This window comes from Elgaria multicarinata, chromosome 11 (assembly GCF_023053635.1).
Source record: "Elgaria multicarinata webbii isolate HBS135686 ecotype San Diego chromosome 11, rElgMul1.1.pri, whole genome shotgun sequence".
NCBI lineage: Eukaryota > Metazoa > Chordata > Lepidosauria > Squamata > Anguidae > Elgaria > Elgaria multicarinata.
The window spans coordinates 4,773,234-4,800,915 of NC_086181.1; the positions used below are offsets into that span (position 1 = coordinate 4,773,234).

A 27,682-nucleotide genomic window follows, 5' to 3' on the forward strand; every position below is an offset into this window, starting at 1 on the left:
TTCTCTTTGCCCCTCTGCAGTTCTCAACATTCATCAAATCCCAGATTGCAGAAGGCAAAGGTCGTATGATGCCAGGCTCTGACCCGGAAAAGGTAGTTGCTGACATGTTCCAAAACCAGGACAGGAATAAGGATGGGAAGATCACAGCAGATGAACTGAAGCTGAAATCTGATGAGGAGCAAGTTAAACATGAGGAACTTTAAAAGGGAGAGAACTTTAGGATCAGGCTTATTTTTTTTTAAGCACTTCTGTTTGGTACCTCTTTCCCTGCCTTTGGCGGCTGATCCTGAGTTACAGAGGCTGAACCTAGGGACCCAGCATGTTTTGTTCCCCACGCGGGGCCACTTCAAATTTGTTTTTTGAGAACTATTTAAATGAAATCCTGTTTGAACAAACCAAAATCAGGGAGTTCACACCATGCTGCTTTCCCAAAGCACTGGTTGTCTATTTCCAGAGACTAACCTCATCCCACCCCAGCTGAATCTGCTATATTTCCTCAAGCCCACCCCTCTGCAGTAGATTGTCCAGGACAGAAGCCATGGCATTTATCTTCTGTCTCTGACTTCACCAGATTCAGGCAGTCTTGTTACTGGGTAAATTTCTGTCTAAATCAAGAGAAGCTGAATTATGTATCAGGGAAACCCCAGACTAGGTGATAAGGACCAAGTGAGCCAAATCAGAAAGCTTTGCATTGTTTAGTCGATTTCCAGGGTTTAAAAATATTTTTTTGTATTAGTCTATTCCCAGGTTTTCAAAGAATTGGGAATTTTAATTCTTTTTCTTTTTGGCAAACTAGGAATGTGAGGAGCAAAAATGTGGAGATAGAGGTATCAATCTGTTCTTACATTATTCTCCTGGGAGGGTGCCTGCACCTTAAAGGCCTCTTTGGCAAAGGGCGATTCAACAGCAACGGTGTTTCCTCACAGCTGCATCTCCATGCCAGGAAAGTCTGCACTTGATAAATTTCTGCAGCTACTGTTAAAAGGCCCAAGCCTTTTTAAGAGTCTGCCTTAGGAACAGTAAAAGTTAAAGGAAATGCTTGGAAATTTGAAGGGGGCAGGTGAGGTGAGGTGATCAGGGCTCCCTACCTTCCAAACGTAAGGCATGGGCATAGCTTTCTTTCCTTTTACCAGCCCTGCTTCCATCTTTCGCCTCCTCAGTTATTGGCCATCTAGTTTTAGTCAACAAAATTCAAATTCTTCAACTATTAGGAAACTTAGAAGTGGCATGAAATATGCAAAACACTTATTTTGAACTCTAAATATAAGGTGCTTTTTTCTGATGTGGGGTACACATAACCCCAAGTGAGGGTTTTTTCCACACGCAGATATACAAGTAGCATTTCTGTTAAGTGCTCCCTGGATTGCTGGGTTGCTCTCTCACATCTCAAGTCATTACTTCAAGTGCCTTAAGAGGTTTCCCCCCTACCACTGTGGATCTCCAAGTTCATAAATAATGCCCACCTTTGTATGTGGTTTAACTTATTGTGGCACAGGAGAGGATGTTCCAGCTCAGAAAATTTGGTTTATCAAAAGAGAGAACTAGGACTAAGGGCTGGAGGGTGGGTAAGTGGGGGAGCAATATTCAGTCACAAGGGTTCTTTTCCATGTTGCAAGTCAAGATGGACAAGGAGGGTCGCCAAAGCATTTCAGCCTACTACTACAAATGGACCGTTCTTTTAATTCAGCATTCAGATGTCATTGTTAAAACATCCTAACTTACAAAAGGTTCTGGAGTGGTTCAAACATACTTTCCTTGTATATTGGGGTGGTGCTTGTTTTAAAAAGCAAAAAACTAGATAAAAGCAGACAGGCAATCAAGCAAAGAAAATACACATACCACAATTTTCAAAATAAATGGTTTTATTATCTTTACACATGCCTTTTGAACAAAAAACAAAACTCTCAGTTTAAATTTTGTTGGATTTTGTGGAGAGTCATTTATACTTTAAACAATGTTTTGGAAAACAAATTTTGTGTTTTATGATACCAAAATGAAGTGCAGAAAAATCCAATAAAAGTTAGAAAGAAAAAATAGCACATTGTTAGACTCAAGAAATATGTGTGTATGTGTGTCCTGCCCGCTCTGTCTTTTATAGTTTGCACTGATACAAGAACATCCATTAACATTCTCCCTCTGTCCCTTCAGTGATTATTATTTAAGCTACTTTTCAAATTCCCAAGAATCAAACAATTGAAGTTAAAGATTCTTTGCTGCACATTTGAATTGACATTTGAAATGGAAACTTACCCATGCAAAACATTTATTTCAGGCAATTTTACTTCAATTTTACTTGTAAAGGAAACTTACTTTGTACCACCCCACAGGAACTCCATCCAAACAATTAAGAAAATAATGATAATCCCCAAACATGTAGGGGTTCCAGCTAGCTGCTCCTCTGGCAAAGAATAGCAAGGCTCTTTTACCCAAAATTCCACCCCTCAATTTCTGTCACATAAAGCAATACCTCCATATTTTCATGTTGTTTTCACAGAGTAGACTAACATTCATATCCTTTTAAATCATTTGGTTGCACCAGTGGCGGCGGCACCACCATTTTCTTTCTTTTAGGAATTTTAAGCACTGGCTTGATTTAAAGATTTCTGATTGTATTTTGGCCAGCAGAGATGTTGACTGCAGGATGAGTCCATGCTCTTGCCTTGTATAGTTGGGATTTGATTTTGAATCAGGGACTGTGTGGTTGAGAAACAGTAGGGATAGAATGTGTCTTCAACATAGCAAGGGAGAGTGGGAACTGAGGGTCATCCTCTCTCTCTCTCTCTCTCTCTCTCTCACACACACACACACACACACAGAACATCTCTTTTCAAAAGGCAGCTTGTTGTTGAGGGTAATGGGGCTGTGTGGCTTAGGATTGGGCCAGGATGAAGTGAAGGATGCCATTTGCCACATCCAGTGTTTCATCTTTTTCCAATACAATATCATAGGACTCCATGTACTTCCCCTGCTGATCCTCCACCTGCATGGAGGAAGAACAACCAGTGATTACAAGGCTGGCCTTAAAGAGTACATGAAACTGCATTGGATAGACAAAAGGTTGCTACAGTGGTTTGCAAGTGTGTTCCAGAGAACCCTGGGATTTCTTGGATATTTCTCAGGGGTGAGGATGTCCTAGGGGGTCGTAGGAGCTGTCGGATTACCCCTTCTGTGGACCGAGAGAGAGAGGTCGGTGTCAATCAATTCGCTCCCACTGGTTTCAATGGGAGGGAATTTGCAAAATAAAAAAGACCTGAGGAAAGGAGGGAAATATTGCTCCTTCCTCTCTTCCATCCTGTCAGCATGAGTCAGCAAGGGCTTTGGATAACTTGAAGGTTCTGATGTCAAATTTCTCCAAGATAGAGTTTAGGATTGCTTTGCAAGAGATTTAAGACAACTGGTTTGGAATGAGTGAAGGTGTTCCTATTGGTGCAGGACTCTGTAGCTATACTAGAGTGACCAGACACAAAAGAGGGCAGGGCGCCTGCAGCTTTAACTGTTGTGAGGAAGAGGGGATTTCACCAGGTGCTGCATGCATACAAATGACACCTGCTGGAATTCCCTTTTCTATGCAACTGTTAAAGATACAGGAGCCCTGCCCTCCTTTCCATATAGTCACCTTAGTTTATGGGACCTGGGGGAGATGAGATGTTGGGGACACTGCTCCTGCTCCCTACAAGGACTGATGGGCATGTGGGGTGAGCAACATGGCAGAGTACAGGCCAACACTACGCATGGAAGCTGAGGTAGGGGCCTGGGGCAGATTGCCACAGTTGTCCGCCCTCTAACCCAGCCAGCCCTCTATGCCATCTGAAATGGTGAACGCCCTGCCAGGAGGCAAGGTGAGATAACCATCTGCGGAGCCCATCCATGTAAGCTCAACTTACCCTGTCGTTTAGAAAGCCAATCCGGAGGATATTCTCCATGTCAGCAACTCCATCTGCCATACTGAGGTCACCCATGGAATCCCCAAGGAGTAAGATGTTTGTCCTTGTGCAGAGCTGCTGGAAATACTCTGTATTCTTCAGAACTGTGTTGTTCTTGTTGTAAGTATGGATGAGGGGCCCTTTAAAACCTTGCAGGACTCCCTACATGGAAGACACAGAGGCAAACTTGGTGAATCTGGATCAGAGAGAGAGAGCAAAACTTCTGCATTTTGATGTTATCTGTCCCTGCAACTGAGGTCATGGGTATTTCCATTTTTTAGATGGAGAACCCAAGACCAAGGCACGTTCGTGGCTAAGTAGGATTTGCATTTCGTTCTTGGTCTTAATTTTCTAAAATTTAAAATTGTTCATAATACAAACTTCAGATGTACCTCTGATATTACACACAGTACCTGATTCCACAATAGAATCACTGTTCAAACCCAGAGCCTAAACCAAAAGTTAAGCATAAATGTATATTATGTATTGTTTTATACTGTTTGAATTGATTTTATTTGTATGCCGCCCTGAGATCCCAATAATATAGGGCGGGATACAAATCTTTTAATAAATAAATAAAACTGAAGTCCATTGAAATCAATGGACTTAAGCACACATAACTCTTCTCTTAGTTTTTGGATGAAAGTTTAATTGTTCTGTAGCTGCATGAGAACTTGTGGTGCTATGGTTCTAATTCTATGTAGGTCCAGCTCACACCCTAGGTATCTTCAATCTATATAATTTGTAGTTCACTTTGGTCTAGTTCCTCATGAAGCAGTAAAACCCAGTGCCCCAGCTGTCCCACTTCAAATTTTTGGTGAAGGCTCATATGCTTGAATGCTCTTTCACACACACAAAATCCTATGATATAGAAAAGCCTGTCTTCTTCATGACATCTAATTTTCTACATTGTTGTTTTTATTTTTTATTTGGGGGAAGCATTCAAACATCAGCTCTTACCTGAAGTCTGAAGTGATAGTCAGTGGTACAGTTCAGGGTTTTTCCACCTCAATGAGAATTAGCCCAAGTTTCTAATACATACAAATTTCTACACATCCTGGCAAAGCCCAGAGGTTTCTGGGTAACTCCAGAAGGCACACAGTTACATTCCATTTACCCTCTTCTTAACACCATTTCTGATCCAAGAGAAGCTAGTAAATCATTTTGAGTCACTCCCATAGCACTCGAACAGTGAACATAGTGCTTTTGTGCCTGGGAGGATGGGAGTGGGGGAAGAGGGGTGGACTCAACTCACACTGTCATCAAAGTCCATATAGTTAGAGACCACATTGATATTAGGATGGAACACACCAGCCTGGTGGATTATCTCCTCTAGCACATCACCCACACCCGCTGAGAAGATGAACAGGGGAACTCCCTTCTGATGAAGCTGGTCAAAGAAAACGTTGAAGCCATCTCTGAGCACAAGAAGAAGAAACATAATGTTTGGCTGAAATGTTGAAACAAAACACATAATGCTGGCTCCAACGGTTGTTAAAATCCCAAACGCCAATGTAGGCAAAGGGTCAACCAGCCCAATAGGGCCACCATTCTGACTTTTCATGAAGCATCCAAGGTCAAGAGCAGTGCATGAGAATTTCCTCTTTGCGTGTCCTTTCTCTTCCTGATTAAGGAGGGCTACTGAAAGTAGCTTGCTAGAGGACCCTCAAAATGCTGGAGCCACAAAGCATAACAAGGGTGCTAATATTTGTGGAAATGGTACACAAAGACTCTGTACACATTCTGAATGGTGCAAATACTTGCAACATCAGGAGTCTGTAACAGCAGGGCTGGAATTTAGGATGGGCCTAGCCTATCTTATTATCCTCTTGGTTCTCAGCTTTTATTTGTGAACAGGTTAACTTGTTAATATGTTAATGAAAAACAGCCAAAAATGCAATTTCAGTAAATGCATATGTGTGTGTGTAGACTACAAGTAGACTCCGGAACACCTCACATTTTTTGCTGTATGTTTGTTTGGATCACTTCTTGGCCTGGGGGCTCAGGGCTCATGTCTGCCCACCATTTGATGTAATATGTTGGGTTAAATTTCTGAATTAGTAATCCGTTCTTTTTGATGAAGAGTAGGCAAGCAAGTCATTTAGGGAAGTGTATTATGTCATATCATCTGTGGTGGATTATCTTCTTAATTTAGAATTGCAGCCCGCTATCACATTGACACCAAAGCCAATTAGGTCCAAAATTGCAAAAACATATTGAATTTGAAGCCTTTTTATGAGCGTAAAGGTTTTTTAAAAAAACAAATATGATCGTAACAGGCTGCCTACTCTTTATCGATCAATGTAGGCATCCAGCATTTCTTCCTATCTGCCGCTTGTTTTCAAAGCAATATATTCTTCTGGATATGTGCATGCCTATGTATGCATGAATCCTCACTGTGAGCTATTCAGCACAATATGTACCTCTAATCCCATACAGAGCCTGACACCTGGTACATGATAGCTGGTGTAACAAAGTGGCTAGCTCAATCCAGGAAATCCTGATTCAAATCTCAGCTCAGCTGTGAGTTCACTAGGCGACTATAGGGAAGGTGGATAAAAATTTAAGATTACTTTTTTAATTTCAGTTTTAAAAATCAGAATGTTCTATTTTCCAATATTTAATATATTATAGTTTCTGTGTTTAAAAATCACCTGCTTAAAGTTAAATAAAAGAATGGCAAATCTATATTAACCATCTCTGAAAATGGAATCAACGCCTCTCTATAAGTCTCATTGTTAAAGGCTTTTAATGTAAATCTTTTTTAAAAAAATGTTAAAATTATTATTATTATTATTATTAATTTGTATCCTACCTTTTGCCCAATGCTGGGCCTCTACTTTTGGAGGGCAAGCATTATAAAAATGGCAAAATGGGGCATATACTATATTGTTACAATGGTCTGATAGTGGGGTCCAGCGCCTGGCAAGTCATCATAGACACTGGAGTCCAGTACTTGTCTCCTTTATATCCCCCGCAGGACCACCAGGCCTGGCTTCCGGTCTTTGTGGACTGAGCCCTCTTCAGTGTGGCCTCCATGGCTTGCCCCTTCCTACTCCGATCACACCCATGCCTTCCCTCCTCCCATTTGATCCCTCCCCTTCTTCTAACTACATCCGTTCCCCCTTTAGCCCTTCTCCCTTCTAAGACCTTGTCCAAATGGCAAGCTCCGATTGTCAAAGAAAAACAATAAAAGCTTAGGTAAACACACTAACAACAAACACGCAGCCTGGTTTCGGACCACACAATAGGCCACCGTTGACTATCGTGTAGTCTGTCAGGGGAAAACCATGGAGTTGATGATCTGCACAACTGATGATGGCTATGTCATGTGGCAGGCTCTGCTGATGATTTCCCATGCCTACAGAGTAACGAGGCCCCTGCTGTTCTTGCCCAGCGGGGCTCTATAGGCATGGGAAATAATCCCGACCCTGGGTGGGGCGCTGCGATTGACAGTGTCTCTCTCCGCCATCAGCATAGGTGTTGTGGAGGGATGCCCCCTCCCCTATGTGTTGCAAGGGCGGAGAGAGACGCTGTCAGACAGCCTCGCTCGCCGCCCATTCCCTCATAACACAGGGGAGAAGAGGCCTCTCCCTTGGCTTTGCCAGGCTACCCTTTTGGAAATGGGGTCGGGGGATCCCCGTTTCCAGATGGACAGCCCGGCGTGGTGGAGGGGGATTCAACAAAGGGGGGGGCTAGAGCAACAAGGAGTGGGTGGCCATAGTTGACTCTGTCCCGCTTTTGGTTGCTACGGCCCCACCAAGAGGAAGAGGTGGGGTGGAGTGAGCCCATCGCCTGTCAGACGATGAGATCACTCCGCTGCTTTTTGCTACAGTGACAGCTGCAGCCAACACCATAGCAAGAGCACTGCATCTCCCCCCACAGAATGCTCATGCCCTGGTATAGAAAGCGGGGACCAGCAGCGCCATTTGGTGGGAAGGAGACGAATAGTCAACCATGTGGGCATGGTGTACACCATGGATGACTATTAGCACATCGCATTCAACACGACATGCTAATACTCAGCCACGGAGTGAACTATGACCACAAAGTTGACTACTGTGTTGTCCGAACGCGCCTGCAGCCACACCTCCTCCAAGAAATAGCTAAAGCTGCAAATGCACTTATAAGTAACTACGGCTGCAGTAACTCCCTACCTGGGACTAACCACCCCTGAACACACTTCTAAGTGAGCCTACATCATGTATAGAATTGCATTGCAAGTCTGCAACCATATGCACACTTTCCTGGGAGCGAACCCTATTGAACACAATGGGATTTACTTCTAATGAGACATGCATAGGATTGCACTGCTGGGGCAGTTTATACAGTACTGTCAAGAAGCAACCCTTTTCTTTAACTACATTACTGAAATGCTCCCCCAACTAAAAATATTCCTTCATACAGAAAACTACCCTTCTTCCTGACATGCTATATTTCTAAGTACGGGGAAGTTGTTTCTTTGTGTTTGTTTTGAGATGCAAGAGGGAATATCCACTTTGTCCACCACACCCAGACAGCATTTGCTATTATTAGCAGATGGAAATCTCCAATGCAAACCTTCTAATATTGCTGTTTTAAAATAAACAATATTTTTATTTTCAAAAAGAATGTATGTCTACCCCTCCAGTCTTGACCATGGATGCCTGGCAGAAATTTCCCATTAACAAGTGAATTATTTGACCATCATGACTAAAACCTCAATGTGATTTATACCTTCCTGGGAGTAAGCCTCAATGAACTCAATAGGACTTATGCACAAGATCATACTATAAGTAAGCAGAGTTAGTTAGAGATAGGGGGAGGGAGGGGGGGACAGAAAAAGAAAAGAATTCTTGGTGGTAGAAAGGCCGTTTTTAGTTTATTTAGGCAGTGGCAGGGGAAGGAGCCTTAAAATTCTGAGTTCGACAATATGTAGTAAGAAATCACTGTCCAGTGTTGGGAAGCAGGCTCAAAAAAAATCCAGGCTGCTTTTTAAAAATTATTTTACACTCAGGTGAGGGGGAATGGCTGGCTGCCGACTTGGCAACAAAGACAAACTGCCCAGGCTGACCTCCAGCCTCCAACTCCTCTCATTTCTCCAAGAGGTGCTAAACTTCCCAACCCCTCCTACAGTTCTCCAGCCTCCAAATCCTGCAGCTCTCCGAGAGCTTTGCTGCCACTGGACAGGCACAGCGATGGAGATGGAGATGGAGCTCCCAAGGTCTGTGGTCCTCTTCACACATAGGCTCACTCACGCTGCTGCCGCCACTCTCAGGTTACACTGCAAAGCTCCAAAGAAGACTCTAAGTGCCCACGCAAGGGCAGCTCAGAGAAAGGCAACGATGGTGTTATGGCCGGAGGGCTGGCATCCCAGGCAGTGCAGGGATCAATTGTATCCTAGTATGTTTGAGTGGTTAAGCTAGCCAATTAGTATGGACAATTGTTTAGGAAATATATGAAATACTAGTAAGAAACCTAAATTAATTATTTAAAGTTGGACTTTTTGCTTGACAATTTAAATAATGATTTAAAGTTGGTTTGACTTTATACACACACCGACACACACACACCATGGCAGCAAGCCCATTTTCAGCACTGGGTGTACCCTAACAAGAAGCCACTACTAATCCTAGATCATTGACAAGTATATAGTTGTGAAAATACAAAGTGCGACTACAATGGACATCATAACTGTCCAACACCAAAAATGGAATGTGTGAAGAGGTACTTAAGACAAGCCAATGACCCAGTTTGCATAATCACCACAGCTTAAACAAGCCCTGGTGGCTTGTTTAAGCCATGCCATTTGTCTAATTGCACAGCTTGTCATATCGTCTAAATCCGGACGGCATGGCTTGTTGGTGGGAGAACAACCCTCAAATAACCCTGTGGCCTGTTGTTGGGTTATTTGAGGGTTGTTTTCCCTCCAACAAGCCATGCCGCCCAGGTTCAGACAACCCAACAAGCTGCATGCCTGGGCAGGTGAGAAGGCAAATGGCGCCACTGTGGCTTCTTTAAGGTGCAGCACTTGTGCGAACTGGGCCATTATCTCTCCGCTCTCAATCTGCAATACAGGGATAATAAAGCTGGCCTATCTTACAGGGCTACTCTAAGCATTACTGAAATAAATGTATGTGATTTGCTTTCAACACTTCAAACATGTTGTACAAATGCCACGATAGTGACTGTTTTATTTATTTATTTATTTTATTTATTTATTACATTTTTATACCGCCCAATAGCCGAAGCTCTCTGGGCGGTTCACAAAAATTAAAATCATCATAAAACAACCTGTTGTCTGTTTTCTATTGTAAATGAACAAAATTTCAGTCTCTGGCCTCCTTCATGGCTTCCAGTGCAGCGTCTCTCCTGCACCTCTCCATTTATATTATGGTTTTATACTGTTGTTTTATACTTTGAATGTTTTTGATTTTTGTGAACCGCCCAGAGAGCTCCGGCTATTGGGCGGTATAGAAATGTAATAAATAAATAAATAAATAAATAAATAAATAAATAATAAATAAATAAATTTATCAACATGCTGCTCCTTGCCAACACTAGACCAGTTCTCCACTAACAAATATCTGTATTCAGTTTAAAGCATGCAGACCATGTGCATCAGTTCAGGAAGCCTTCATACTTTGGAGCAAGTTGTGCACTTATCTTCCGAGTGCAACATTTAACCTTCTCACAAAAAAGAATTTGGGAAGGGTTGATGCACAGAAGGAATAACCACAAAAATAAAGGTGCACCTCCCAAGCTGAACCCTATTTTTGTCCCCAGCACCCGAATCTCGTACCTGAGCATGACATCTGACTCTTTCACTATCTGGGCGATGTCGCTTTTCAGGATCTTCTGCTGGGATAGGAGGTTGTGGGCCTTAGTCCACCTGGAAGACATCCCTGCCATGAGCTCTTATTGGCTAAACTGATTTCAGGGAATGGGGCAGGACTCTCCCAGGGCCCTAAAGTCCTGCAGCTCCAGCCAAATGGCTGTTTGGGTACAGGGCTTCTTCAGGAACTGTTTCACTAGGGTTGTAACCCCCTGCTGCTAAGAGGTAAAGGGAAGTTCTGCATGTAAACCTAGTCTGGGCAGGCCCCGGCTTCAGCTGACCAGCCCTGAAAGATACCACAGCCCAGTTTCCCCATGCCAGGCAGTGCATGCTGGACCTGGGACTCAAGGTCAGGCAGGGAGCAAACTACGTGCCGCCACCAGCTCTAGCAAAAGCAGGCAACTGTAGATCAGAGACCAGCAAGGAAAACTTGTAGCAGCATTCTGGGGTTGGGGGTCGTGTGGCCTTATGACCTGCTATGTTGCCTTTGCCTCTACCTCACCCTGCACTCCGCCCCATGTGACAGGAGCTGGGTCTGACAGATGTTTTCCTATCTGTTCTGTACAGCTAACTTTCTGAATTCACTTTCTTCATTGCAGCCATCTGTGCCAACCTCCTTGTTACTGGACAGACTCCTCAGTGATGATCTTATACCTAGTACCCCTATCACTGCCCCCAGGTTTTCTGAAATTTCTGATATCTGAAACACATTTTCCCCAATTTAAAATTGGAGGCACTCTTACACCTTAAAAGGCTTACTTTTAGTGTCTGTAAGAGATCATTCCCGGTATTTCTGCATGAGTCATTTTTCTGGGTGTGCCTCCCTCTCAGGACAAGTGATTTTGCAGTCATTTGAATAAGTGAGATTGAACAGGCCAGCCCCATCCAATGTAGAAACATAGCAAATTATGTGCTCCCAGTGGCTGCCACTGGGAAGGAGGCTAGGCCAGAACCAGGTGAAGATATAACGGGCGGCCTCATCTGTGGGTGGGTATTTTGGGTTGATGGGGGTCTCATTCAGGAGTGCAGAATCAATATTTGGGGGGGGCAAACTGTCCCCCACCAGGGTCTCTGTGAGCCAGGTGCCCTCAGTAGCTGTGGCCACATCCATTTTTACTTTCCATGCCTCTCTCAGCACAGAGAAAGGGACTTGGCTGGCGCTGGGAGGAGGAACTGCTCCTTCAGGTGCCAGCCAAGTCTCAAGGTTCATGTGTCGCTTGTCATATCAGTGGGCACACCAACTGATGTACCAATGGGCTCAGCTGGTACTTGAAGGAAAAGCTTCCCCCTGCTCTTGCCGTGTTGGGTGCCTCCTCTCCATGCCTCTTTCCACACCCCATCAGGTTTGGGGTAAGCAAAAAGAGAGAAAGAAAGAAAGAAGGTAACTGAAGGAAAACTCGGCCAAAGCAGGGATGAGCAGCTGTTACACCCAGGGCCAAGTCAACCACCACCAAACATTACCGTTGTTTTTTCCAATCAGAGAGAACAGCAGGAATTTCTCCAGGGGGCAGGGCTTGGAGGCCAACCCCTGCGCTCCAGAGGAACTCAAGGAGGCTCCGCAGGCCAGATTAGGGAGTCAAGCAGACTGGTGGTTCTGCACTCCTGCTTTAGTGTGCCCTGGTAATATCTGGCCTATCAACTGAGCTTCTGGAAATCCTCGGTCTCTGACACCTAACCAGTTGTCTGCTTCAGACCACTGGCATGCTTGCTTGAGGGTCTCAGATTAGAGTAATGTAGGTGAAGACAGCACCTCAATTCTGCTTAGGCTCCTCAAATGTCTGTTACTGGGACAAGGGATCCTGTAAGGAAGAATATAATAGCCCTACTCCCCACTAACCAGAGTAATCTCCCCTGCTAGAAATACTCACCATTCTACCATTAGAGGTAGTTTGTCCTCCACGGACCGATAGGGGTCAATTTCGATAGGATAGTAGTAATGGAGCAGATCTTTTAGCTGGAACATTTGACAGCATCAACAAAAGGAAGCGGGAAATTTAGCTTATCAGAAGATAAAAACATAGACTTCACAATTTTCAAAGAAGGAGTTAAGGTGAGTGCTTAGTTACCATGGGTTTCTGGCTAGAATTGGTCACCACAGGTTTACCTTGCTTCTACCATTGTATGGGGATGGGATATTTGTTTAACAGATTTTTAGTATAGGTGTGGGGCCACCACTGAAAAGACTCTAGCATCCTGATGAACTTTACTGGTGGATAAGTGAGCAGGGCCACCAAGGCAGACTTAAGTGGGCATAGGGTTAACCTGGTCCCAATCAGTTAACCTGGTCCCAATCAGCTTGTGGCTTAGCTTAAAAGGTTAAAACCAGCACTTTAAATTGGGCCCATAAATGAATAGACACCAGGACAACTGGTGCAGTATTGGTGTAATGTGTTCTGAACACCTGGCCTCCACATACAGTTGCATTCTGTACTAATTTAAATTTATGAACTGGCTTTAAAGACAACCCTACATAGAGTGCATTACAACAGTTTAACTAAAGTATGTTAACAGAGGCAAAGTCTGCTATAGAACAAATCAGACTAAGCTGATAAAATGCTGATATGGGACAGGGGGACTTGTGACCCTGGTAAAATTGGTGAGGCCACTGATTCCACCTGGGCTTCCACAGATAAGGACAAGTCCAAAAGCACCCCCAGATGGCCTACCCAGCTTCAGGGGGTGGGGATGAAACCCCATTCAAAAGTGATTGCAAACCTCCTTCTAGATCAGCAGATTTCCAAACCCACAGTAAGTCCATTTTACTAGGTTTCAGCTTGTTTGCCTTCCTCCATCCCAAAACAACCTCAGATACTCATTCAGACAGCTGGAGATGCCCAGCACTCATTTAGCACTTACAGAAAGTTGCAATGATTACCATGGCGAAACTTCTAATTGGAAGCCTTCTCTGGACTTCTCCATGTTACTGCCAAGGATAGGAGGAGCTATGCTGAAGTTACAAATGCTCATTTTCTCACCAATTTTACCAGGACCACAGGTCCCCCCACCCATCTTCCATTGTAAAATATACCAGCACGTACAATTTCAAAGTCACTTCATGGTGTTTTGGCTTCTTTCAAAGAACTCCATAATCATGGTTTTGAGAGGTGTTGATGACACAAGAACAAGTACAGAATGATGAACAATTAATGAACAATCTATTGAGGACCTGTGTCAGCCATCTTACATAGCTATGCTGCAGCTATTTTGTTGTTAAAGAAATCCAGGGCTTTTGCTCAGAAAATGACGGAGGATAAAATTCTTAAAGTGTCTTCAAGAATGGGACAGCACATGCAAAAGGAGAGTAGTTCCACGTCAGCCAATGAAGGGACAAGCAGCTATTTACAAGATTTCTAGCAGAACAGATCCTATCAAAGATAGCAGTGCTATCTACATGATTACCATGAAATTATATATAAAAAGCATTAAAAAAGCATTAAAAACATTAATTTCTGTTGGGGGATTCAAAGTGGGTCAAAGTTTACAAGACACAGCAGGTTCTTTTGAATCAGTCATGAAACACTAATATTAGAACCTGATAAATTAAAATTCAAAGCTATTTCATGCTTAATTTGCAGTCTTCGCCACTAAAAGGTGGGTCCCAGATCAGTCACTATGACCTGCCAATGGTGTCCCACCCAGGAGTCCAACTGACCATCAACTGCCTCTGATTATTAAAGCCTGGCCAGGTAAATTATTTTTAAATTTAATTTACCTGGGGATGCTGTTTAGAGCAAGCAACTGAAGGTCCTATACATACCCCAGTGAACTCAATGGAGCTTACTTATGGATACACATACAAAGGATTGCATTGTTAGTTTAGATCCAACCCCATGTTTCAAAGCCTGAAATGAAATGCATAATAATGAAAGCAGCAAACACATGATTAAACAAAGGAATTTTATGAATAAACCTTTAAAAATATTAATAATAGTTTAGTAGTCTTTATTTAACAAAACATATGGAGAGGTCTCTGTTTAAGAGGCCATATCCCCACCTCATAATGCTAATTCTTTGGGGCTCCAGACTGCAAGAAGGTATGGAACTTTTCAGTTTAGATTTTAATATAGGCCCATGCCAAGATATGGAAGTTCATACCTTTTTCCTGCCTTCATTGCTGATCACTCGGCTGTTATCTATGATATCTGAAGAAATACAAATACAAATTTATCATTTCTAGAAACTAACACACACACACACACACACACCCCTACTCACCCCTTTCTTTGAAAGTCCTGTGCTCTGAAAGCTTATCCTGATGTTTTTAAATACAAACTTTGGATGTGAACATAGTTGATGTGAATACAGCTATAAGTTTTGCAATTCTCTGTAAGAATTCCATGTATTGGGCACAAAAAGTCAACATCCTATCAATCTCTGTTGATTTATTTACATTTAACAAGAAAGTCTCTAGTCCTTAAAGTTGTGAAAATAAGCATGGAAGTTGTGGGAGATGCCTGGCAGAATCCCAGACTCTATGATTGGTGGATTGCTAAACAGGATTTCTAGGGAATGGGACTTAAGCCCTTCACCATGAATAACAGAAACAGAATAAATTATGTATGTATGCAAATTTTGCCTACCTACGTAGTTTATACAGACTTCAGCTTTCTTCATACATAACTTTGCATTTTTAAAAAAGTATAAATTACAGACATCCCTGGTTATGTCCATTTATGCCTACATCAATGTTTTTCAAATTTTATGATATCATGCCTTTCAACCCACTAAGTAATGTGGAACTTCTTTTTAACAAATGTTTTATTATTTGTAGTACATTGAACTTTGGGGGAAAGTGACCACATCATACTTGAGTTCTTGATTTTAAAGGAAGCAAAAGCTGAGTGTAGCCATACACGTACTCTGGATTTTAGGAAAGCTGATTTTAATAAACTATCAGAACTATGGTAAGTAAGGTCCCATGGCAAGTGGCTCTAATGAGAAAAGGAGTCCAAGGTGGGTGGGAGTTTTTAAAAAAATAATTTTTAAAGGCATAATTATAAACAATTCCATCAAGGAAAAAAGATAGAAGACAACAGAAGAAACCAGTGTGGCTCCACAAAAAGCTTAGAGATGACCTGAAAACAAAAAAGGACACATATATGAAGCGGAAGGAAGGCCAGGCTACAAAAGAAGAGTACAGAAAGGTAGCACAGAAGTGCAAGAATGGCATCAAGAAGGCTAAAGCTGATAATGAGCTGAGACTAGCGAGGGATGCTAAAAGCAACAAAAAAGCTTTCTTCACGTATGTGCACAGTAAAAGACAGAGGAAAGAAATAGTGGTTGAACTGCTTGATGAGGATGGCAAATTGATAACAAACAACAAAGAAAAGGCTGAAATGGTGAATTCCTACTTTGGCTCAGTCTTCTCCCAAAAGTGGGTCTATGACTCCCCTGGCAAAAGTGAAATACAAGCTGAAGGGGAAGGATTGCAGTTTGAGATTGAAAAACAAATGGTCAAGGAAAACCTAATTTCTTTGAACAAGTTCAAATCTCCAGACCCTGATGAACTGCATCCTAGAGTAATGAAGAAGCTAGCGGAAGAACTCTCAGAACCGCTGTCGATTATCTTTGCAAAATCATGGAAGATGGTGAAGTGCCGGATGACTGGAGACGCGTTAATGCTGTCCCTATCTTCAAAAAGGGCAAAGAGGAGGAACCTTGGAACTACCGACCAATCAGTCTGACATCCAACCCTGGAATTTTTTTGGAATAAATTATAAAGAACTCAGTCTGTAAGCACCTTGAAAAAAATGCAGTGATTACTAGAAGCCAGCATGGATGTCAAGAACAAATCCTGTCAGACTGATCTGATCTCATTTTTTTGATCGGGTAACCTCTCTTGTGGGCTGTGGGAATGCTGTGGACATAATATATCTTGACTTCAGCAAAGCCTTTGACAAAGTATCACATGACATTCTGATCAGCAAACTAGTTAAAAGTGGGCTAGATGGAACAACTATTAGGTGGATCCACAGTTGGCTACAGAATCGGATTCAAAGAGTGCTTATCAATGGTACCTTCTCAAACTGTGGGGAGCTAACAAATGGGGTACTGCAGGGCTCAGTCCTGGGCACAATGCTCTTCAACATTTTTATTAATGACTTGGATGAGGAGGTGCAGGGAATGCTTATCAAATTTGCATATGACACAAAATTGGTTGGGAAACTTCAACGTGATCTTGATAGACTGGAGCACTGGGCTGAAAACCACAGAATTAAATTTAATAGGGATAAATGCCAAGTTCTACACCTAGGTAAAAGAAACTAAATGCACAGTTACAAGATGGGGGACACTTGGCTCAGCAATACTAGAAGCGAGAAGGATCTTGGAATTGTTGAAAGTCATAAATTGAATATGAGCCAACACTGGCCCCGTTCAGACAACACACTAAACCATGCTGCTTAACCACAAAATGGTTAATGGAATGCATAATGCATTCCGTTAAACATTTTGTGGTTAAGCAGCATGGTTTAGCGTGTTGTTTGAATGGGGCCAGTGTAATGTGGCTGCAAAAAGTGGAAATGCTATTTGGGGCTGCATTAATAGAAGTATAGCTTCCAAATCGCGCGAGGTACTGGTTTCCCTCTATTCTGCACTGGTTAGGCCTCATCGAGAGTATTGTGTCCAGTTCTGGGCACCCACACTTTGAGAAGGATGCAGACAAGCTGGAGTGTGTTCAGAGGAGGGCAACAAGGATGATCAGGAGTCCGGAAACAAAGCCCTATGAGGAGAGACTGAAAGAACTGCGCATGTTTACCCTGAAGAAGAAAAGGTTGAGGGCCATGATAGCACTCTTCAAATACTTGAAAGGTTGTCACACAGAGGATGGCCAGGATCTCTTCTCGATCCTCCCAGAGTGCAGGACACAGAATAATGGGCTCAAGTTAAAGGAAGCCAGATTCCAGCTGGACATCAGGAAAAACTTCCTGACTGTTAGAGCAGTACGACAATGGAATCAGTTACCTAGGGAGGTTGTGGGCTCTCCCACACTAGAAGCATTCAAGAGGCAGCTGGACAACCATCTGTCAAGGATGCTTTAGGGTGGATTCCTGCATTGAGCGGGGGGGGGGGGGGTTGGACTCGATGGCCTTGTAGGCCCCTTCCAACTCTGCTATTCTATGATTCTATAATTCTATCATTCTCAGGTTCTGGTATCATTATAAATGGTAATGGATTTTCCCAGGATGACCAGATAGAAGTTCTATATTCAGTGATCTAATACAACATAGTTCCTCTGTAGGAGAGGAATGGAAGTGATGATAAAGATATGAGAAGGTCTGCAAGAAAAGAGAAGAGAATAGCAAGGGGAAGAGCAAGAGGAGAAAACAAAACTGGGAACAGGCAAAGAAGCAAACCACAGAAATTTAACTCACTGTGCGAAGTGGGGCAGCGCTGTCCATTGAATCCAAACCTAGTCAGAGTCATGTCAAAATCAGAAATGACCTGGAGAGAATAGGGAGGAGAAACAAGAGTGTGATTAGATAGCTTTCCAATTTTATAAGGGATTCGGGGCTTAGATACCACTCAATAGCACCTTAGAATCAAAGCACTTCAAAGAAATCAGGTTGCAGAGGTATTACTTAATGCTTATCCCTAAATAACCTGCTTACCACCAAACGGGAGATCTGTGGCTCAGGAGAGACCAGAATCTAAGCCTGTTGGCATGCCAGATAAAGGCCTGGGTCTGACCCGTCTCATCTAAAAGCCATTGAAGATAGTGTGCTGGGGCAGAGTGGGCTCTAAACACAATGCATCATCAAAAGTGCCTTTATATAGTCAGAGTGATATTTTTCTATATCACTAATTTCATTATTTTTAGTATTCTAATTTCATTATTTTTAGTATTCTGGTGTGCAAGAAAGAAAGATTTCATTGCCACAAGCCTTCTTAAATGCATACTATCTTGAGTCTGGATGTATGGCTTGCCGAAAGAGCTTCCCAGATTGCAACACCTACACGGCCCTCCTTCAGATGGCTGAAAGATATGAGGCATGGCAAGTTGATCATGGTAAGGTGACCAGTGGTGGCCTCTAATTATATGATAAAAAACAGTAAGCTTTTACAGATGCTTTCATGTGGATCTTGGGCATCCAAACTCAGCCTCATGCAGATTGATCCTAGGACACTACTGATCGCTGCTGAGCACTCAAGAGCTAACACCCAGGCTGCAGATCTGTTGGACTTTCCAGGTATGCTGCCTGGCCTTCCCTTTTATCCCTCTAATATCAGGCCCTCTGCCCTTCCTCCTCTCCCATCCCCTTTGCTGCTAATCAAGGCTCATTAAGATGGTACTTGGATAACAAGCCAGCATTTGCCATGTCTGTCTCTCTCAGTCTAGCCTGCCTCACAGGGTTCTGCAAAGAAAGTGAGATATGCTACCCTAAGTAACGTGAAGGAAGTATGGCATACTACTTTTAAACCTTATTAATTTAAGTATGAATACACAAGAAACGATAAAATACTGATGCAACGTATCATGGAATTCTGCCTTTCATCAACAGACAATTCTCCTTAACCAGCTCATAAATACCCTTCTCTGAGTTTCAGCTGCCTTTATTTGAAGATTAACCCATATTGAGCCAAGAGAAAGATTCCAAAAGATGGGAAAAAGTTAATAAATTTCAGAACCAAAACTGAGAAAGAACAAAATAGATTGTAACCTTATACTGGGTTGAGTCATTCAAAATTGTTCTGTGAAATGGAACATTTCTTATTTGCAATGCCACAGGACCCACGTTTCTATTTTTGTGTCTTAGCACAGAGCCACCACATGTAAAAGAAGTCCATTCAGTCTTTGCCACAGTACCAGATGCTACCATTAAGATTCTTTTTTACAGATCCTAGATCTATGTGATAACCAATAAGTAAGTTCCAAATATTGATGAGAGAGAGTATCTCTGTCAAACCTTTCCTCTTGAACCACTTCTCTGGTTCAGGCTAGAGAGGTACCAGCAGAAAACACAGAGGAAAGGAAGATAACAGTTTGGAAACTTGTGACTTTTCACATGGACCAGAACCTCTCAAATGCCACATCCTCTAAGAAACAATGCTAAGGAAAAGTCTTTCTCACTGCACAGTTAAGGCCTTTACCCTTATTTGCATACATGAATATTCTAAGCACTGAATGGTGAGCTGGGTCATGCTGCAGACTTGGTGATCATTTCACTAATAATTAAACAGTGACAAAAAACAGACAGCGGCTCAGTTCAGACAACAAGTTAGTCAACGCAGTGTGAAAACTCCACTCAATGGTTGAGTTTTAAGAGGTACTCCCCACACAGCATGTTCTAACTCCACCGTTGTAAGATTGTGGGCTACTGTGGAGTTGAGTAAAATCCATTGCAACATTTGATTGACAGTTCCTCTGCCTTCTCTCCTCCCCAGTCCTCCCGATGGTATCCTAACAGCCATTGCTGCAAAAAAACCAAGCACAGCAGCTCTCCTAGAGTGGCACTCGCTCCTTTTGCTGCTCTTGCCAAAGAACTCTGTAGCCAGTGGGAAAAGTCAACTCAACACAACGGAAAACTCTACTGAGCCCTCCACACAACACAACGGTTGTGCAGGAACTCTTCTCTGCACAGCATGGATATTCAGCATGGAGTGTTTTCCAAAAAACCCTCCATGGTGGAGTTTTCTCGCCAGACAACACATTTCTCAATGTTGGTGTAAAAACTCCACCGTGGAATTCTAAAATCACCGTTGAGAAGTGTTGTCTGAACTTGAGCCAGCGTGATGTAAAAATTTGCTCAGTTCCTCTGCCTGTAGGAAGGTCTCATTTCTGACTACTCTTTCCTGGGGCTGAAGTCTGCTCATGCAAGCAGATAGATACACCTGAGAAGAAGGTGAAATTATTAAGATTGGGGTAGGCAGACTGCAGGCTCTATCTTTCTTTTTACTGGAATCCTAAGATCAATAAACAAAGGTCTGGTGCAAAAGACATGCACTTAGTATTACATTCTGAGGCTGAAATTTGTTCTGAGTACCAGAACTGTATGGAGCTTACAGTCTTTCCGTGCAGCTTTCTTCAATTCAGCAAAAAAATTTACGGTGTGGGTCATTTTGTTGCTATTATTGTTGAACAACTGAAAGTCAGAAATCCTTACTGATCTACTTCAGTTTACCCAGAGTTCTACCACTAGATCTACCTTCTGTCTACACCCTGAATTAAGGACACAATAAATAAACACACACCTGGAGTCTTCCTGCTCCACCTTTTCTGAGCATTGAAATTATATTGTTTACTTGTTCCGAATTCTTCATCCGGACAGTTGCTTTCTCCAGCTCTGGCACCTGGAGTAAGACAAAATATATGCTATTCTCAATTGTGGTTTTGGCATTTTCAATTTTATTTATTTATACCCTACTTTTCTGCAACAGGCATGCAATAACAACAACAATAATATACAAATATAATATAAAAGCAAATATCAAAAAACAAATATAATCACATTTAAAAACAAGAAATAAAAGCAAGAATAGATAAAAACAGCAGAGAAAATTAAAAACAACAGCTGAAGAAAAGCCAGCAGCAGAAAAACAACTCAGCAGGCCAAAACTTGTCTAAACAGGAAGGCCTTCACTGATGGAAGACCAACAGAGAGGAGCCTAAATACACCTCCCTGGGAGAGTCTTACAGCCCAGGCACATTGACTAAGAAGTCCCTTTTTTAAATCCCCAAACACATGGTGGAATTTGTGCCTGGTTCGGAGGTTGCAGGTAGTGCAGAAGGTAGCAACTAGGATGCTCAGTGGGGCACCCAGCTTATACACATTTCACTTTTGTGAAAGAATTGCACTGGCTGTCTATTTGCTACAAGCCATGTTCAAAGTTTTGTTGCTGACATACAAAGCCTGAAATAACTTGGGGCCAGGATACCTAGTAGACTGCCTCCCCCTACATACACCTAATTGTCACCTAAGATGCTGCAACCTTGATGAAGCTAAGCAGGGTCTAGGCCTAGTCAGTTTCTGGAAGGGCGGCTACCTAGGAACATTGATTCCTGCATTGAGCAGGAGGGGGTTGGACTCAATGGCCTTGTAGGCCTCTTCCAACTCTACAATTCTATGACCTTCAGGGGAGGCTTTCTTGGCCATGTGGCCACATAACATCTTAAAAGTGGGCCTTCTTAGTAGTGGCATCAACCTTCTGGAACATCCACATTCATGTGGATGACCCTCAAGATGCTGCAGCTCTACGATTTTGCTCATTATCTTCCTCTTATGATCTTAAGCTTTGGTCTGATGCACCCACACATTCCCTTGGACACTGTCTGGATCTTGTTCTCACTCGGAATTGCTCTGTGTTGGACTTTTCTACTGCTCACTTTCCGCTGTCAGATCATCACCTAGTTTCTTTCAATATTACTCATAATCCTCCTCCTTCACGTCCCGCTTCTCGCTCTTGTCGTGACTTGCAATCTATCAATTATGAGGCTTTTTCCCAGTCTCTAGCCTCCTCCCTTCCTTCTGTCTGTTCGGCTGTCTCCTTGGACTCAGCTGTCTCCTTCTTTAATTCCTCCTTATCTTCAACTCTTGATAATCTTGCTCCATCTACAACTCGGATAGTTCGCCCTTCTCAACCCCAACCGTGGCTCACCTCTTCCCTCCGCTACCTTCGCTCTTGTTCCCGGGCAGCTGAACGCCTTTGGCGTAAGACCAGGGACCAGGCAGACTTTGTCCATTACAAATTTGTACTCTCCTCTTTCTCTTCTGCCATCTCACTGGCCAAACAGCAGTACTACTCAATGCTGATCCAGTCAAATGCTAGGCATCCTCAGCGGCTCTTTGCGTCCTTCAATTCTCTTCTGAAGCCTAATCCGCCATCTCTCCCCGCCTCTCTGTCTGCTAATAACTTTGCCTCTTTTTTCAATGCTAAAATCCAAACTATCCGCTCTGATCTGGCCAGCTCTGCTCCTCTTCCAGTTCCTGTTCCTCATCTGTCAGCTCCTCCTGCAAATTTCTCTGCGTTTCCTTCGGTCTCTGCGGATGAACTGTCTACAATACTGCGCTCTTCGAAGCCTTCCACTTGTTCTCGTGATCCGATTCCCTCTCGCGTCTTTATTAATCTTATTCCTGCTATCCTCCCTTCCTTGCTACATATTATTAATCTTTCTCTGTCCTCTGGTTCATTTCCTTCTGCTTTTAAACATGCTACAGTCTCTCCCATTCTCAAGAAACCTACTCTTGATAGGCTATCTCTGTCTAACTACCGACCTGTCTCTTTGTTGCCGTTTGTTTCAAAGATCCTGGAGCGTGCGGTCTACTCTCGTTGTCTTGACTTTCTTTCTAGTAACTCTGCTTTGGATCCATTTCAATCTGGATTCCGTCCTCTGCATTCCACCGAAACAGTCCTTACTAAGATCACCAATGATCTCCTTATTGCCAAGTCTAAAGGCCATTATTCCGTTCTTATTCTCCTTGATCTAACTGCAGCCTTTGACACGGTTGATCATGATCTTCTCTTAGATTCCCTTCATGACCTTGGATTTTGTGGCTCTGTCTATAACTGGTTTGCCTCCTATCTAGCGGGTCGCTCTTTCAGCGTGTTGACTAATGGCAGCTCGTCTTCCTCCTTTCCCCTTTCAGTAGGGGTTCCGCAAGGCTCGGTGCTTGGCCCGTTGTTGTTTTCCTTATACATGTTGCCCTTGGGCAAGCTTATTCAATCTCATGGCCTCCAATATCATCTGTACGCCGATGATACACAACTATATCTGTCATCTCCGGAACTTTCTCCTGATGTTCACGATCGTATCTCGGCATGTCTTTCAGATATCTCAGCTTGGCTGCTTCATCGTCGCTTGAAGCTTAACATGGCAAAGACAGAATTGCTTGTTTTTCCTCCTAAACCTTCTCCTCATCTCTCATTCTCTCTTACTGTCAATGATGTTACGCTTACTCCGCTCAAGGAAGCTCGTAGCCTTGGCTTTATCTTCGACTCCTCGCTCTCCTTTATTCCTCATATTGAGGCAGTAGCTAAATCTTGTCGATTTTTCCTGTATAATATTGCCAGGATTTGATCATTTTTGTCTGTCTCTTCTGCCAAGACGCTTGTTCATGCACTGGTTATTTCACGGTTGGACTACTGCAACCTTCTTCTCTCTGGCCTTCCTTCTTCTCACATCAGTCCGTTGGTTTCTGTTCACCACTCTGCCGCAAAGATCATCTTCTTAGCTCGCCGCTCCGACCATGTTACTCCGCTTCTGAAATCTCTTCATTGGCTTCCAATTCACTTCAGAATCCAATATAAACTTCTCCTGTTAACCTTCAAAGCTTTTCACGGTCTAGCTCCTTCCTATCTCTCCTCTTTCATCTCACACTATTGCCCCGCTCGTGCTCTTCGCTCCTCTGATGCCATGTTTCTCGCCTGCCCAAGGGCCTCTACTTCCCTTGCTCGGCTTCGTCCATTTTCGTCTGCTGCCCCTTACGCCTGGAACGCTCTTCCAGAACATTTGAGAACTACAAGTTCAACCACAGCTTTTAAAGCTCAACTAAAAACTTTTCTTTTTCCTAAAGCTTTTAAAACTTGATGTTATGCAGACTTCTACTGTTACTTTCTACTGTTAGTTTTTCCCTACCCTGTGCCTGCTTACCCTACCCTGTACCTGTTTGCATTCTCTTCCCCTCCTTATTGTTTTACTATGATTTTATTAGATTGTAAGCCTATGCGGCAGGGTCTTGCTATTTACTGTTTTACTCTGTACAGCACCATGTACATTGATGGTGCTATATAAATAAATAAATAATAATAATAATAATAATAATAATAATAATAATAATCCTCCCTATACAGATTAAGAGACAGAAAAGGTGGCCTGTTTTAAATGCATCCTGCAAATGTTTATTCCGGCTTGTATATACGCACTTTCCCTTGCTTATAATTATCGTGATGGTGCTCCATTTTACTACCTCTTTTATTGCTTCTCTTGCTCTTACCCTGAAAGATATTATATGTGAATTTTAATTGCAATTTTTAAATTTGGTATGTAAACCACTTAGAGATTTAAGTATATTAATTGTTTTTTTAAGTTCTATTACTACTAAATAAATAAATACTGCAAGTATGTGAGTACCTTTATATATAGCTTGTTGCTCCTGAGGGCCAATGCTACGTTCTTAAAAAATATAGAAAAGAGACTAACACCCAAAGGGTCTGAGGAACATGATCAAGGTGACAGAGGGAACCAGGGATAATGGAGCACATCACATTCTGTACTGAAGTACAGAACTGCTAAGCACATGTAATACCTTTGTCCCCGCTTTTAGTCTGTATCCTCACCATAGACCTTTCCAAACCTCCAATCCTGCCCCACCAGTCTTCTCTTCAACTCTCAATCCCACCCTCCAGGAGCCTTCTGTTCAACCCTATAAGAGGTCACCATTTCTGCTCTCTCACATACGTCTTTCACAAATTCTTCTCTCCCAAATACCAAAGCAGTGAGGGAGTTAGGAGCAAGCAAAGGGAACATTAGGGCCTGCTCCAGTTGGGCTACTCCTCACCCCCTCCCACTGGGAGATGAGTGGGAAAGCAGGGCCATTTCATCAGCCCAGCCAACAGGCTTCTTAATTTTTTCCTCTTCCCTCCCGATCCCCTTTTCCTTATATGCCATGTCTTTTTAGATTGTAAGCCTGCAGGCAGGGTTTGTCTTTTTTGCTGATTAAGCCACTCCAGGAGACTTTTTTGGCTGAGGAGTGAGATAAAAATACTTTAAACAAACAAATAAATCCTCCACAAGAAAGTCACCCTTCATGCTGCTTGCAAGTTTCCTACAATCCACCAGCCCTCCTCACAATCTGATCCCACAAACTGGATCCCCTCCATATCATCTCCAAACCGATTTATTTCAAGTGAGAACTAACACAATAGCAGTCCTACAGCAAATGAGGACACTAACAATTTGAATTAGCCTTCAACATAAATTTACATTAGCCACTCTTTCAGCTTTAGCCTCCTTTCACCATCTGCAGTATGGGGACAACACAGACTTACCTTATAGGGTTGTTGTGAGAATTACACTTCTGTAATGTATGTGTGAAGGGCTTTGAACACTAGAGAGTGCTATATATTATCAATCTCAAAAGCCTCCCTCTCACCTCCTACGATCTCCTCGAACACATTGCTCCCAGGTACAACCACTCAGTTCCCTCCAATATTTTGAATCCACCTTACTACGTTATTACGAAATCTACTCATCCCCCAAACAGCTACTTTGCTAGACTATTCCCCATTGTCCTGCCCCCAAGCTCCTTTAGAGTCTAGACTTAATGATCTTGGGGTGGGGGCTCTTTAAATTGAAAAGTGTGTCACCTCATTTAGTTCAATGTCTTACCCTTTTTTAGAAGGTAATGTGCATTACCTCACTTACTTCAAACTGTGGTTAGCGATTGGGGCCCCTCTGTTCATTCTGCTGCATGACGGCCTAGATTTCTGCCCCAAGGGAGCATCTGTCCCTCGCCCCAAACCTTAAAATGCTGAGCAGACTACCATCATCCCCATAGTTTTGAGACATTCCCTGGTGCTTGTACAGGTACGAAAAGACCTTGAGCGAAATGCCCTATATGATAACACCGGTAAGAAACTCAGGAAAAAAAACCTTTGTCTAATAGTATGTAAAATACATTGCCTTCAGCACACCCCAACTAATTGCCATCACAAGACAAATTTTGTTATTAATAATTTCTGTATACTTTGTAACAAATAAGTATGTAATAATTCAACTGTTCTGTATTATTAAATCTATGCACAGGCCTCATCTGCAATGTGCCCTAAATAACTTATGTGTTTTACTGAAATTATATTATTGGTCAGATGTATGCACAGACTGCGCTTGCAGTGTGCTCTTATAATTGTAACAGGTTTTAAGTTACATGTTGTCTAGGGCAACCATATGAAAAGGAGGACAGGACTCCTGTATCTTTAACAATTGCATAGAAAAGGGCATTTCAGCAGGTGTCATTTGTATATATGGAGAACCTGGTGAAATTCCCTCTTCATCACACCAGTTAAAGCTGCAGGAGCTATACTAGAGTGACCAGATTTAAAAGAGGGCAGGGCTCCTGCAGCTTTAACTGTGATGAAGAGGGAATTTCCCCAGGTTCCCCATATATACAAATGACACCTGCTGAAATTCCCTTTTCAATACAACTGTTACAGGAGCCCTGTCCTCCTTTTCATAGGGTCAGCCTATGTTGTCTCATTCCTGGTTTTTATATGTACTTTTTACAACCCCCCTCCCCCCCGAAGGCCTAAATAAACAAGAGGCGGAAGGCGTCGGGCTTTTTGTATAATAAAAATTCCCCACAGCATTCTGAGACTCTTGTCCCTTTTTGTGCCCACCATCCCAGCCGTGTCCCCTTCAAAAGCCACCTCCAGCTGCCAGCAGTCCTAGCCCTGGAGAAGAGTGTTTCCCAGGACCCCACCAACCTTCCCTGCAGAACTAGCAGGCTCATTGCCGTGACCCGGGAGAAAGCGGAAGATTGCTTTGAAGTGTTGTGCAGTTTGATTTGCAGTCAAAAGCATTTAAAACTTTTTTTAAAAATGCGGGAGTGGGGGGGGGGGTGTCAACGTTTAAACGCACAGTGCTTCGGCTGCATCGGCATAAACTAACACATACTATGTTTCCATCGCGAGTCCTCTGCACTCCCACCCGACGCACAGAGCCAAGCAGGGCCCGGCCTGCATTCCACAAAGCCCGCTCCCTCTTCCTGCTTCCAACTCACCATGATCTTGGTCCGGAAGATGTTCGTAGCCTGAAGGCGGGAAGGGAGAAAATGGAAGGCGAGGAGGGCGGCCTTCCTTGGGCCGGCCTTCAGAGGCGGCGCCTCCTTTTCCTCCGGCGCTGGCTTGGCGCTGCCGCCGAGAGCCCAGCGCAGGCTTCGTCCTAAGCAGGGCGTTCGAGGCCAGAGCTGCTCCCTGCGCTTCTTTCCCCTCCACCCCTCCGGAGGGAGGC

General features: G+C 43.1%; 2 protein-coding genes across 2 annotated transcripts in view; one reads left to right on the forward strand and one right to left on the reverse strand.

The window, feature by feature from the left end:
* Positions 1-1,874, forward strand: part of FKBP10 (FKBP prolyl isomerase 10) — a 31,284-nt gene extending 29,410 nt beyond the window's left edge. The window contains exon 10 of the mRNA XM_063138298.1: positions 21-1,874. Within this exon, the coding sequence (XP_062994368.1) occupies positions 21-203 (183 nt within the window). The 3' untranslated portion in view covers positions 204-1,874. The remainder of the gene's footprint in view (positions 1-20) is intronic.
* Positions 1,845-27,682, reverse strand: NT5C3B (5'-nucleotidase, cytosolic IIIB). Its single transcript, XM_063138312.1, has 9 exons — positions 27,453-27,682; positions 20,929-21,027; positions 18,111-18,180; positions 14,833-14,879; positions 12,606-12,691; positions 10,705-10,794; positions 5,179-5,341; positions 3,885-4,085; positions 1,845-2,980 (listed from the first exon to the last, which is right to left on the reverse strand). Exons 1-9 carry the CDS (start codon positions 27,453-27,455, stop codon positions 2,870-2,872), a joined length of 870 nt encoding a protein of 289 aa, XP_062994382.1. The 5' UTR covers positions 27,456-27,682; the 3' UTR covers positions 1,845-2,869.

Excerpts from the sequence above, each read along its gene's own strand:
- NT5C3B (XM_063138312.1), bottom strand. Across the intron at positions 14,880-18,110 it reads GCGCTGCCCCACTTCGCACA|ATATCATAGATAACAGCCGA; the intron begins GTGAGTTAAATT and ends GTATTTCTTCAG. Across the intron at positions 2,981-3,884 it reads TTGGCTTTCTAAACGACAGG|GTGGAGGATCAGCAGGGGAA; the intron begins GTAAGTTGAGCT and ends TCCTCCATGCAG.